Source organism: Lissotriton helveticus, chromosome 1_1, assembly GCF_964261635.1.
Source record: "Lissotriton helveticus chromosome 1_1, aLisHel1.1, whole genome shotgun sequence".
In the NCBI taxonomy this organism is placed as follows: domain Eukaryota; kingdom Metazoa; phylum Chordata; class Amphibia; order Caudata; family Salamandridae; genus Lissotriton; species Lissotriton helveticus.
The window spans coordinates 1,818,134,656-1,818,148,342 of record NC_136057.1 but is presented as its reverse complement, the minus strand read 5'-3'; the positions used below and the strand labels follow the sequence as shown (position 1 = coordinate 1,818,148,342).

At 49.2% G+C, this 13,687-nt stretch overlaps 1 protein-coding gene across 1 annotated transcript in view; it reads right to left on the bottom strand.

Moving 5' to 3' along the window:
- The window catches only part of KIF14 (kinesin family member 14), a 606,238-nt gene that overhangs the window by 412,355 nt on the left and 180,196 nt on the right, over positions 1-13,687 (bottom strand). The window contains exon 14 of the mRNA XM_078641003.1: positions 9,794-9,978. Within this exon, the coding sequence (XP_078497129.1) occupies positions 9,794-9,978 (185 nt within the window). The remainder of the gene's footprint in view (positions 1-9,793; positions 9,979-13,687) is intronic.

Sequence of the window (13,687 nt, the reverse complement as noted above, 5' to 3'; positions counted from 1 at the left end):
GCCGCCAGGCCTTTGTCACCGGGATCTTCGTGGGCAGGCAGTGTTAAACGATCTTTGCCGCCGTTGCTGGGGACCCACACTCCCTTCTTGCAATCACCGGCTTGTTGGGGCTGGTAGTGGGTATTCCTTCACATCGGGTTATGCCCTGTGTAATCCTGGAGTGAACAGTCTTTTTTCCCCCTTTTCGCCCCTGTCAGCACCTTACGCCGATGAATGGATGTCCGCTGCGGCGCCAGTGTCGTACTCCAGCGCCCGGATCTGGCCGTGTCGTCTCTCTCTGCGCAGCGCGTCGGTGATTGCCGGTGGCCGCCTGGTGTGGGGGAGCTTGAGCGCAGCAGGTAGGATGGGCGCTTCACCCGGTGTGCCGCTTGGGTGCAGGAGACAGCGTTTTCTGCGGCGGCGGTACGTCGCCGGGGTACTCTGCACTCGAGTCCCCGGTTCCAACCTCCGAGTAGGCCCCGCAGGTGCACACGGCGTATCCCCGCGAGGGAGGCTCGCAGAGAGTCGCCGCAAACAGCCGGGTGCACCGGATCGGTCGGCGCTTCAGGTCACACCGTTCAGGAAGTGCCAGGCGTGCGGATGATTGAACGGATTGCTTGAGGGAGGCTCGTTACTCACAGAGCTCGCTCAGTGTGCGGCCATGTTGGCTAGCCACGCCCCCCAATATTGATATTTTTAATAAGGAAGTTAATTTCTAAAAGAATGCTCATTTTGGAAATATATTTAGTTTTAAAAATAAATTAATTTTGAGGCATGTTTTTATGCTGTAGATCAATGCTACACGTAGATGAAAATAGTGGAAACATGTTTAAAAAAATTAGAAGTTAATACAGCTGAACCAAAAAACACCAGTCGACCGAAAAGTATGCTAAATGTACAGAAAATTGGTGTTAAATGGTTCAGCAATTTAATTAACTTTAGACAAAATCCAATGTCAATAGCGGGGAAGCATTTATTTTCCTCTCCTTTTTATTTTAGCTCCATTCCATCAGTTCTTATGAACGAAAATTAAAATAACAGGAAAACCTCACTATAACAATACTACTACCTTACAAACACAAAAATCACTGCTAGGTTTTGTAAAACTATGATTCAGATAGGATTACAGAAAAGGGAAAACAGTGGTCACTGTGGATTTATCTGAAGAACTAATTTAGTGAAGAGAAGAATTACAGCACGAAATGCCTGTATCGAGAGTGCATAGATTATGTTGTCGATATGAATTATTCCAAAAAAGGGAAAAAAAGAATTGGCTGTGACACTAGATTACATCAGTCTTTTAAAACAGTTTAAGTCGATACATACCATAAATATTAATACATCCTATAGAAAAATGAACTTACCTTCAGAAGAAATATTTTTGGTACATACTTTATCTGCATCACAGGACTATCCTCCAGGCATCAGAGAATCCAAAAAACCTTTAACACAGAAGTGGCTCTTCAATGTCGCCAGGTGCTGCCATGTGGCAACAGCCACAGCTCTATCTGCCCAGATGTGACAACATCTGAAAATACAGGGACCGAACGTGTGCGCTGGTGTCAGTACCTGGTACTTTTTCCGCAATCCTTTGAGCCATGCAAAGAGAAACAGAGCAAGCTATGACAGCAAAAAAACAGCATATGGTACCATTGTAGACCTTGAGTTCATACAAAACAATAACACAAACGTGTCAGGCGAGGACGGAGGGCACTTAAGTAGCTTTGGGAAGATACTATATTCATCAGAAATATTGTTTCTTTTTCATCTGGTGGATACTACTTCCAGAAGAATCGTCAACTTATAAAAGAGTTCCGAACCAGTAGTTTCAGGGAGCTTGGTGCTGATTAACCAAGGATGCGGCGTAGCACAGCCCTGGCAATGCATCAATGCTGCAAGCTTGAGCTATGAGACAATAGTGTTTCACTAAAGACTTCAAGGATAACCAAGAGGCGGATGGCAGATGTAAGCCACCAGGAAGCCTCTGGTGAGAGCAATGGAAGCAACTAACAAGCGTCTCGTCTGAAACTTCAACAAGTTTATGTGGAACCTGGAATCCGCCAGAGACCAGAGATCTCAGACCTCCACCTACCCCAGCCCAGGAGTGACGTATCTGTCACTAGTCAATTCTGGCTGGGGAAGGGAGAGGGGTCTGCTGATGATACATTTGTGGTCTGTCAGCCACCATGGCAGGTCTTTTACAGTTCTCTCCCAGATCTGGACCATGTCGGAGAGATTGCTGACCAGAAAGTAGCGGGAAGTGCATCCAAGACCTACTTCTGATGCCGGCACCCCTCTTTAGCTCCCTTGGCATAGAGAATCAACACTTCCTTGCGGAGTAAGGAAAATGAGTACTCCATTAACCAATTGTAAGTGGGTGGCATAGGTAGAAGGGGCAGCCACAAAGGAAAGGGAGTAGTCCCTTTGTACAAATTGTAGCGCTCAATGGCCTGATGGTATTAACCTCCAGTTGAGCGGGTGATGGTGAATCCTGCCCTCCACTGGATGCCCACGATGGTAGGAGGGAAAACTAAAGGGGCTTGGTAACTGCTGCTGGGGAAGTGGTGGACTGGTCTGAACTCTGGCTACATGTTCCACATGGTCTATGGGAACCGCGTCCTTAACCACAAAAAGGTGTGGAAGCTTGCTGGCCTTGGTGGCTGGAAGGGTGCTGACGAGGTTGGAAACCCTTTTCATGTCCACAAAAGCAGCGATAGGCTTACTGGGAGTTGAGAGGGTCCATAGAGAGACTCAAACTCAAAGTCCTGTCAGAGGCCCTGAAGTCCTAAAAGCTCTCTAGTGCCGAGTCCGTTTTCTCTTCAAAGAGACAGGAGCCATCAAAGGGTATGCCCATAAGCGATGCTTAGAAATCCCAGGAAAAGCCAGAGGTCCTCAGCCAGGCGTGGCGCCAAAGGGCGAATCGCGAAGATAATTCTCTGCCCAGCGAGTCCATCGTGTCCAAACCACAGGGAAAGGCGAACTTTGCTGCACCCCTTTCGTCAGAAACTACCTGAGAGAGTATGGCTTGGGCCTCCTCTTAGACCATGGGCAACACTTCCTCAACTGAGTCCCAGACTGTGTGAGAGCAAGGGCCCAAAAGGCACACGGTGGTCACCGACCACAATGCTAGGCGGGGGAAGAGAAAATTCTAGCCTCTTGAATTCCCTAACTGTTGGAGCTGAAGCGAACACGCCAAGGTTAATCTTGAAAGTGGAGGCTTAGACCACCAAGCTCTCCGGAGTGGGGCACTGGGTGATGAAACTGTGGTACCCTGGAGTGGTGCAGTGGCAGGGCTTGGACCAGGCCCTGAGGAGGATGTCGGTAGGGGGTCCTGATGGGCCAATTGGGAAAATATTTTTTAGAGAAGAAGCACTGGCACAGGTGACCTGATTGGCAGGGACCCTGAGCACTACAATCAAAACAACATCAATACCAGGCAAAATGCAGGGGCCAACCATGTCGAAAGAGGCAATTTATCACATGCCACTCTCCTCCCCCCCCCCTCCACCAAATGAAGGAGAATGAAACTAACCTTCCCCTGGGGAGTCTTCATCTACTATGTGGAAGAACCTGGAAAGGTGATTGCATTGAAATGGGAATTCCCAGATCTGTGTTCCACTGTAAAGTCCATTCTCTGTAGGGATATAGACCAACTTAGCAGTTTGGGATTTTCAACTTTCATCTGTTGTAACTATCTAAGAAGCCTGTGGTCTGTCTGAACTAGGAAGTTAGTGGCAATCAGTTATAGTCTCAACGTCTGCAGGGCCCAGATCACAGCAAAGGCTTCCCTCCCTTTGGCATTCCAACACTGCTGTCTGGGGGAGTAGTCTCCTACATATATAAGCAACAGGTTGGGCATGTCCCTCGTCGTTTATTTGGGTTAGGACTGAACTTTTCCATTGCTTAGAGGCATCTGTCAGTACAAGGAACTGCTGGGCTGGACTGGGGCAGAGGACATTGCACCCTTCTGAGGCGACCTCTGACTCTGCTCGCAGGCAGGTCGCGCCCCACGCCACCACACGGCTGCCAGCTGCTTTGTGCCTGATACTGCTGCCCGCCTTCTCGCGCCATTTTCCCGCCGTTCCCACTCCTCCCACCGCTGCGTCCCTGCGGCCCCGCCCCCCTGATTCCCCATTGGCCACCCGCACCCGCCTCCCAGCTGCTCCTCCCTCCCTCTCCCCCTCTTATGGAAGCCGTGCAGCGGGCACGCCGCTGGCGCGCCAAAGGCAAGCCCGTCTGCGCCCGTCCGCGCCTGGACCGCGCCCAGCACCAGAACCCCTTGAACCCGCAAACGCCACAACACCAGACTCCGCTACGACGCCAGCACCCTCTACGCACTCAACGCCGGCCGAAACCACACCTGCTTCCAGGCCACCCTGAATCAGACTCACGGACCTTTCTCCTGCCACACCTGCAGCTTCACTTGCGACAGAGCGACCAAACCTCCAAGGACTGGACCCAAGCACCTCCGCTGCTTACACCTCAACTCCCGCTCCGCATGCAAACACGCCGTCGAACTCTGGGATCTGCTCGACACCTCTGCCCCAGACGTGGCCTTCCTGACTGAGACCTGGTGGAGCGACTCCTCGGCGCCCGACATCACCATAGCCATCACGGATGGCTACAAGATCACCCGCAGGGATCGCACCAACCGAATCGGAGGAGGAATAGCCATCGTCCACAACTCTACCCTCAAGGTCGCCACCCACGTAGACTACACCCTCAACACCGCCAAACACCTGCACTTCCAGATCCACACCGACCCCAACACCACCCTCAGAGGAACACTCATCTACAGACCCCCCAGACCCGAGCTCAGTTCAGCGACTCCATCGCCGACCTCGCCAGCACCCATGCACTGGCCTCCACGGACTACATCCTCCTCGGGGACATGAACTTCCACCTCAAGAACATCAACAATGCCAATTCCGCCACCCTGATCGACAACCTCACCAACCTCGGCCTCAGACAACTCGTCACCACACCCACCCATGCCGCCGACCATACGCTGGACCCAGTCTTCTCCACAGGCACCCACTTCGCCTTTAACCACACCACCGAACTCCACTGGACCGACCACCGCTGCATCCATTTCACCTTCATTAAACCAACCACGCACCACCGCACCCAACAGCTACCTCGCCGCTGCTGGAGCAAAGTCACCGAAGACCAGCTGATCACCAACCCTCGCCCAGAACCCACCCACCGACCCCACCAATCCAGAAACCGCCGCCCGCAAAGTCAGACAGTGGATCGACGACTGCGCCAACACCCTCGCCCCGCTGAAGAAACCCTCCAACAACCATGCCAGCAAGAGAGCCACCTGGTTCACCGACGAGCTTCAGACATCCAAACGCGCATGCCGGAAACTGGAGAAGATATGGCTCCACGAACGCACACCGGACAACAACGCAGCTCACAAGGACACCGCCCGCAGACATCACCACCTCATCAGATTAGCCAATAGATCCTCCTTCAAAGACCGCCTGGATAACAATGCACACGACAGCAAAGAGCTCTTCAGCATCGTAAAGGAACTCTCCAACCCCAGCGCCAACACCAACGACATACCGCCCTCACAAGAACTGTGCGACTCACTAGCTATCTTCTTCCACTGCAAGATCGCTGACATCCATGACAGCTTCAAAACCACGACCGCCCCCACCACCCCTGTGAACACCGCAAGCGCCAACCCCCTGACCTCCTGGTCCAACGTCAACGAGACACGCAAGGTCATGAACTCCATCCACTCAGGATCTCCGTCAGACCCATGCCCAAACCACGTATTCAACAAAGCAGACACAGCCATCGCACCCCAACTACGGAAGGTCATCAACATCTCCTTCGAAACAGCGACATTCCCGGAAAGCTGGAAGCACGCCGAAATCAACACCCTCCTCAAGAAGCCCAAGGCGGACCCCAAGGACCTCAAGAACTTCCGGCCCATCTCCCTGCTCCCGTTCCAGGCGAAGGTCATCGAGAAAATCGTCAACATGCAACTGGCCCGCCACCTGGAAGACAACAATGTCTTGGACCCATCCCAGTACGGGTTCAGACGAAACCACAGCACCGAGGCAGCCCTCATCCCCGCCACAGACGACATCAGGCGCCAACTTGACAACGGCGAAACATCAGCCCTCATCCTCCTGGTCCTTCCTGTCAGCAGCCTTCGACAAGGTCTGCCATCTCACTCTAAAGACACGCCTCCTAGAAGCCAGAATCCAAGAGAAGGCCGTTGACTGGACCACGTCTTCCCTCTCCGGCAGAACCCAGAGCATCCGCCTCCTGCCCTTACGATCCGAAGCCACCGACATCATCTGCGGCGTCCCCCAGGGCTCATCCCTCAGCCCGACGCTGTTCAACGTCTAGATGGCACCCCTCGCACAAGTGGCCCGCCAACACAACCTCAACATCATCTCCTACGCCGACGACACCCAGCTCATCCTCTCCCTCACCAAGGACCCGCACACCACCAAAACCAACCTCCACGAGGGAATGAAGGCCGTCGCCGACTGGAGGAGGAACAGCCGTCTGAAGCTAAACTAGGACAAGACGGAGGTACTCATCCTCGGACCCACCCCCTCAGCCTGGGACGACTCCTGGTGGCCGACCACACTGGGAACAGCACCAACACCCACCGACCATGCACGCAACCTAGGATTCATCCTCGACTCTTCCCTCTCCATGTCTAAACAGGTCAACTCCATCTCCTCCTCCTGCTACAACACCCTCCGCATGCTCCGCAGGATTTACAAGTGGAGCCCGACCGAAACAAGAAGAACGGTGACACAGGCCCTCGTCAGCAGCAGACTGGACTACGGCAACACACTCTACGCAGGAATCCCAGCCCAACACCTACGACGACTACAACGCATCCAAAACGCCTCCACCCGACTGATCGTTAACGTCCCCCACCGCAGCCACATCACCCCCCACCTGAGAGCCCTACACTGGCTCCCCGTCGACAAGAGGATCGCCTACAAGCTCCTCACCCACGCACACAAAGCACTCCACAACGCCGGACCAGCCTAACTGAACAGCAAACTCAGCTTCTACACCCCCACCCGCCAGCTCCGCTCCGTCAGCCTCGCCCCTGTCCCCCGCATCCAACTAACAAACTCCGGCAGCAGATCCTTCTCCTACCTCGCCGCCAAGACCTGGAACACCCTCCCTACCCACCTACGGAAGACCCAAGACCTATTTGCCTTCAGAAGACTCCTCAAGACCTGGATCATCGAGCAGCAGCAGCACCCTCCTCCCCTCAGTGCCTTGAGACCTTCACGGGTAAGTAGCACGCTTTACAAGTACTCTGATTGATTGACTTATTCAGTGTCAAAAGGCTTTTGACAGCTCACAGTCCAGTTCACTTTCTTTGGCATCGTCTTTGATGTATGTTCTGTGAGAGGGGGGGTCACTTGGACCCATAACCTTTCACAAACATCCTGTATTACCCTGTCAAGCCAAGGAATGGTCTTGGTTTTTGGAGCTTCCCAGTCCAGAATTGTCTGGATTTTGGGTTGGGTATACAACCTTTCCCTGCCATATCTGGCACGTGCTTGTCTTGATAGTAAGGCCTGCCATTCTCAGAGCTTCAAAGACCTTTACGAGGTGGATTAGGTGATCCTGCCGGAGGAGCTATAGACAGCTATATTATCTAGATAAACTGCACTATAGGATACCAGCCCAGCAAGGACTTTGTTAATCAACCTCTAGAAGGTGGCAGGGGCATTCTTTAACTGAAAAGGGCATCACAGTGAACTGGTAGTACCATTATGTAGTGGAAAATGCAGATGTTTCTTTTGCTCCGAGGGTTAGATAAATCTGCCAATACCCTGAGATGAGATCAAAGGTTCAAAGGTACTCGGATATTTGGCTGTCCTCTAACCTGTCAATTAACTCATCTGCCTAATGAATTGGATGTGCATATGTCTTGGTCACAGCATTGAGGCCTCTATAGTCCACACAAAACCTAATTTCTTTTCACCCTTGGAGTGAGGTTCAGGTAGTAAGACAACTTGGCTGGCTCAGTGGATCTCTGAAGTTTCAATGACACCCAATTCCAGCATATTGTTTACTTAAGCTTGGATGCTCTCTCTGACATGATCAGACTGCCTGTAAGGAAAATGCTACTTACCCAGTATGCATCTGTTCTTGACATGTAGAGGTGTAGATTCACATGCTTTGCATAAGCCAGCCATCTAGTGTTGGGTCCGGAAGTACTACTCTACAGCCGCTGACAGCAATGTCCGGTTCACCAATCTGTTGACCACCGGGTCCACCGATACAGCAGCCTCCCAGGAGGGGGTCAAAGTGCTCCAGGAGGTTTGATCGGTCTCCCCACCAAGTGTGGAGACGACAGGACCCAGAGGAACTGCCCTGCACCAATACCCAGGGTACCGGACCCTTTGCAGCAACCAAATCTTATTCAGTATCCAGCTCGGATACCAACACTGCCAAGACCGACCTACTCAAGCTGGATGTCAGCATCACAGAGGCCAGCACCGAGAGAAGCCCTGCTGTTCTGTTTTGTCCCCATCTCCAGATTGGCTTAAGTGAGAGCCTCCAAAGCAAGCAACCTGCTGGGAAAAACATCTCTGCACCAGAGCCCCGTGGCCAGAGTCTGAGCTCCAGAGACCCTCAAAAACTGAGCCCCCTTTGAATTCCAACAGACTGGTTCCAATGGCCCCATATGCAGCATGTTTTGGGTTACGGATTGTCTCCATAGACCTCAGCTGTAAACCCTTCAACCAGCACCTCTGCACCTGGACACACCAGGGCAGGTAAACCAAAACTGCTGGTGGTTCTAAGGACCTTGGCACTTACTTACCTTAAGTCCAGAAGAACAACCCTGTAACTCAATTACAAGTACCCATATGCATATGCAGTGTACGTTTTTCCCATAGAATAACATGAACACGTTTGAGGCTCATGCCTTAAATCTGACAGTTGTATTATCTGTGTTTCTAAAAATCGCTGACTCAAAAAGTACTTAACTAATCTCGTAGATCTTGGTGTCTAAATTGATTTTAAAAATCTGTTTTTTTCTATATTGGAGTTGGATTTCCTTATTGAGTGTGTGTCTCAAATATGGACTCTCTGTGTGCAACAAATGCCTAACACTCCCCTCTGATAAGCCTAATGCTGCTCGACCGCACTACCACAAATAGAGCGGTTTGGGATTGCTATAACAAGCCCCTGTATAATTATAAGGGATACCAGGGATCTCTGCACAGAGCACCTTATTTTGGTACACTATACAGAAAGCCAGCATCCTACATCGACATGCAGCATCGTCAGATTTCTTTTACTCAATCTGTATCAGTTTACTGCAGAGATAAAGCAGTTGTTAAGATCTAGTTCTGCCAGCATCCGCAAAAAATGAAACATCAAAGAAGTGACAAAGTGGTTGTATATGATGTTATGGAGAAAAAAAGTAATTCACAGACTACTAGTCCGAGGACCACTGCATCTAAACTGTTTAGTCAAAGCTTTACTAGAAACCAATTTATTTCTACGATTGTCTCTCTACCTCCTCCTTTCTACTTTCATATATAAAGATGCTCTTTTTTTCCTATAAAAAAAACTTATGCAGATAAGTAGTAAATACGTGTTTTACCTTTTATGTTTTTTTATTACTATTTTCAACTAATCTGTAATTCGATTAATTGTTTTTCCACTAAATTGAATTTCGATTTGTATTCCCAGCATGGGTTTTTATTATTTTGCTGTTCTATGATAATGCGTAGCAAAAGATAAATCCTATTATGCCAAAATTAATGAGACAACACAATATCCCTCCGAGCATAAGGCTTACCAATGATCGTCAGATATCAGGGCTCCAGATAGTTGTATGTCATGGTTTGAACTTGGATTGTATTTTCCAACTGTAGTTTGTCCTTCCTTTATCATGTAAAGCAGCATCTCAGAAAGCTGCGGGTCTTCGTTGAGATTCACCAGGTTCGGCAAACGATTGTCCATTTTGAAGGTAATTCCTGCTTTCTTAGGAGACAAATACAGTGACAACTATTTATTTACTTTTCTAAAGTACCCGCTGATCGAGATTGACCGAATGCATGCGACAAATGTGACATTATTCTAAAACACAACCATAACATAGTAATTTACCATTTAAGAAAAGTTACAATAGTCAACAAATAGATTGGGCAAGGTCCAGGTTTAATATTTGCCTGTGACACAATTAACAACATGTAAATTCCACCAGTAAAGGGTACTCCAACTGGGGAATCCAAGAAAGGTAATGTCTGCTTTACTGTAAATAAACATAATAAAGCTGATGCATTTGCAATAAATGCGTAAAGAATTTATAGAAACATTTTGTGTAAAATAATTTCCCAGCTTACATGACTTTTGTAGCCACACCCACACACAGGATGGGAAGGTGATGCCTAAATCTGAACTTCAGTAACACAAACATACAAAGAGGGTATTTAAACAGGGAGAGGGGTTGGCCTAACGGCTAGGGCGGTCGACCTCCAATCTGGGGAACTGGGTTCGAGTCTCGGCAATGACGCTTAACATCCAGTGATCACTCAATCTCCCCGCGCCTAACGCAACTGGTGCTCATGTAAAGCGCTCCGATACGTTCAGGTCAAGTTTGCGCTATATAAGACTCTGGAGAAAAAAAAATGCCCAACCTTCCCTTGCCCACCTGTTCCGTTTGAAAAATAAAATAGAACCAGCTACTAAAATGAACTTTTAGACTTCAGGGAAACGGTTTATCGACCGTCACGGCTGAAGCCTGTTTATTGCACTGCACAGAGTGGAGATGGGATGGCCACCTTCCACAGAGAGGAGGACAGTACACACAGACATGGGAGAGGATTCAGACTGCTGTTTCACCTCCAGCTAACTTATTTTGAACAGCACCCCACAAACAGTTACAAAATTTCTTTTCTTGTGGGCTGAACACCTAGGGACCTCTGCCAATGAGTGTGTAAAGGTACATATGATGGGAAATAACCATTAGAAAGACTTCAGGCATTTGTAGAGATGTTCTGTACTCCAGTAGAATACTGCTCATATGTAATGGAAAACGATTCACAAAACAAATTTGGATTCTATGTCCGGAGGCTATGTCGGCCTGGGGTCTGACGCCCCTAGGGGTCAGTAATTAAGTTCGCCGTGATTAACTCCCACTTCCCGGACTGCAGGGGCGGTCTCTGCTCAGGCCTAGGACCCTGATGTGCTCCCAAGGCTGCTGGCCTTAATTGTAGCGCTTCACTACCTGGGTACTCCCAGCACACATTATTAGCCCTGTTAAATCTACAGGTTAACCACCTGTGCCTCCCCCCTGCTCAGAATACCCCTATACTTACCTAGCATGGAGGAGTACAATGACTGCTACACAGAGGCGGAGGAAATCTGATGCTTCCTGGTCACATATGAATTCTGTGACGCCATAGACGCCTCCATTCTTAAGGCGGTGGCGCCCTTAGAGAAGAAGCTTATGGCAATGGCGCAGCAGTGCCTACAACTCCTCCCAACGACGGAAGACCATCACAGGCCTTTGGCCCCTGCTACCTCTAAGGTTGCCCACTGCGCCACCCACCGAGAACCTGCGCATACACCCTCAAAACAAAGGGGTGAACCTGGATGCATTTTCCAGGCTAAAAAAAAACGTTTTCGGGTGAAGCACTCCTCAACCCACTTCAGACACCCCTGGTAATTCCCAATTTCACATCACAACCCACTCCCCGGCTTCGGATGGCTCACATACTGGTTCCAACAGGGATTCTGATCATGAATGGCCTTGGAGGCCAGCAACCAACCCTTCCAAAGGGCCAGGCCCTTCCACAGAGGACACTGGTGGGTCGAAACTGATATGTTGGACCCTGAGGAGCTGATGCACCCTCGCTCCTCTGACTCGTTCCCGAGGGACAAAGTAGCCTCGTACTTAGCTAGAGGGCTACATAAGACCCTTGACAAGGAAATCAGAAAGCACCTTTGGGTGGAATGTCCCCGGACCTCTCTGGAGAGCAAAGTAGCTGTCACACTAACTAATGTTTTGACATTTTGAATACACGTATTTAGCATTTACTTGAACATATATTTTTTGTATTGCAGTGGTCCCTGAGAAAGGGACTTAGGGTCCCGAAATGCATTGGGCTTCCCTCAACTAGTTGTGATTAATTAACATTGTAATGCCAGAATGTCAATAATGTATTTAGGATGAATTGATCTATGTAAAGGCTAAAGAAAAAAGCAAGCTATGCAGTTTCTTTAATCTATTTGATTTGTTCAAATGATACAATAAGAATAATTGTTGAACAAATTAACCTTTGTTTGAAGCTTCATTTTTGAATTAGCGTTGACTAATTTTGTTGATTTACATTGTTAATTACATTGAAATTTGACTCAGATTTTAGAACATACACTGGTAGTGCACGCAGTTTTTCAAGTGAATGTTCGCTTAATTTTCTTGCACTCTAGAGATTGAGCCAGAAGGGCCACTTAATGGATAAATAAATCATGGATCTGAAAAAGGTGTTGACTCGTCATCCTGCGACGTGTCCGGTCCCTTAACAAAAATGTTGGATATGGCAGAAGATGCCAAATCAGCAGAGACATTGATTTCTCCAAAGGCGCTTCAGGTAGGGCCAAGCGGGCCATAATATTTGGTAGGCGATGCCAACTGGGCATCTCTACAGAGAGGCACAGATCTCTTCTCATTAAAATTGACCCCAAGCTGGGAAATCTGGCGACCTCAGAGGCCTGACAGGTGGTACAGGACGAGATTTCGCGATCCCTTCATCAAGGATCTTGGAATGTTTGTGACCACGTTCAATTCGCTGGACAAAGCCCAGTCCTCAATTGAAAGGATCTTTAACCCTCGTGTTTATCGGTACCAACAGCGGCAGGGGGCGCGCGACTGGCCACGGCAAATCCTTCGTCTACTATAGAGGCCAGCTGTAGGCAAGTGCCCCTTTTTGACAAGGTACCCCCACTTTTTGCCTGGTACATTATGTGATTTCTACTGAAAGTGCACAGGGTTCTTGCTAACCAGGTTCCCAGTACCAGAGCTCTTCCCCAAAACTGTACAAAAGTGAAAACATCCTGAGTGCCATGTCCCCTACCACTGCATATGATATTTGTGAGTCACCCCTATGCAGGCCTGACAGTCCTAAGGCAGGGAGCTTATTATTACATAAAGGCTGTCTAGTTTTAGGTGTAACCCTATATTAACTGATAAAACCCCACCAGAAGGGAAATAGCCCTCACCAGTGTAAACATATAAACACTGAAAAAAAACTGCTTAAGATCATCTCCTATGCGGCGACACTCAGCTAGTGGTCTCCTTGGCGCAGGAGCCGGCCTCGCCATCCCCAGGTGGCCTGGCAAAATGCTTAGAGGAGGTAAAGGGATGGATGACTTCCTCTCTTCTTAAGCTTAACCACTTGGATGCTAATGACAAGGGTAACTCGTCATGAAGTTTCCATTGATTTCAATGGAAAGTGTTTGTAAATCTTTCCAGGGCCTTAGCATCCAAGTGGGTAACCACTTGGATGCTAAGGCCCTGGAAAGATTTACAAACACTTTCCATTGAAATCAATGGAAACTCCATGACGAGTTACCCTTGTCATTAGCATCCAGTTAATAGGGACAAAACAGAGCTGATGCTCCTGGGTCCCACTACCCCTACTTTTGTAAACCCTTTGTGGCCCTCATGTCTTGGTGCCCCCCCAATACC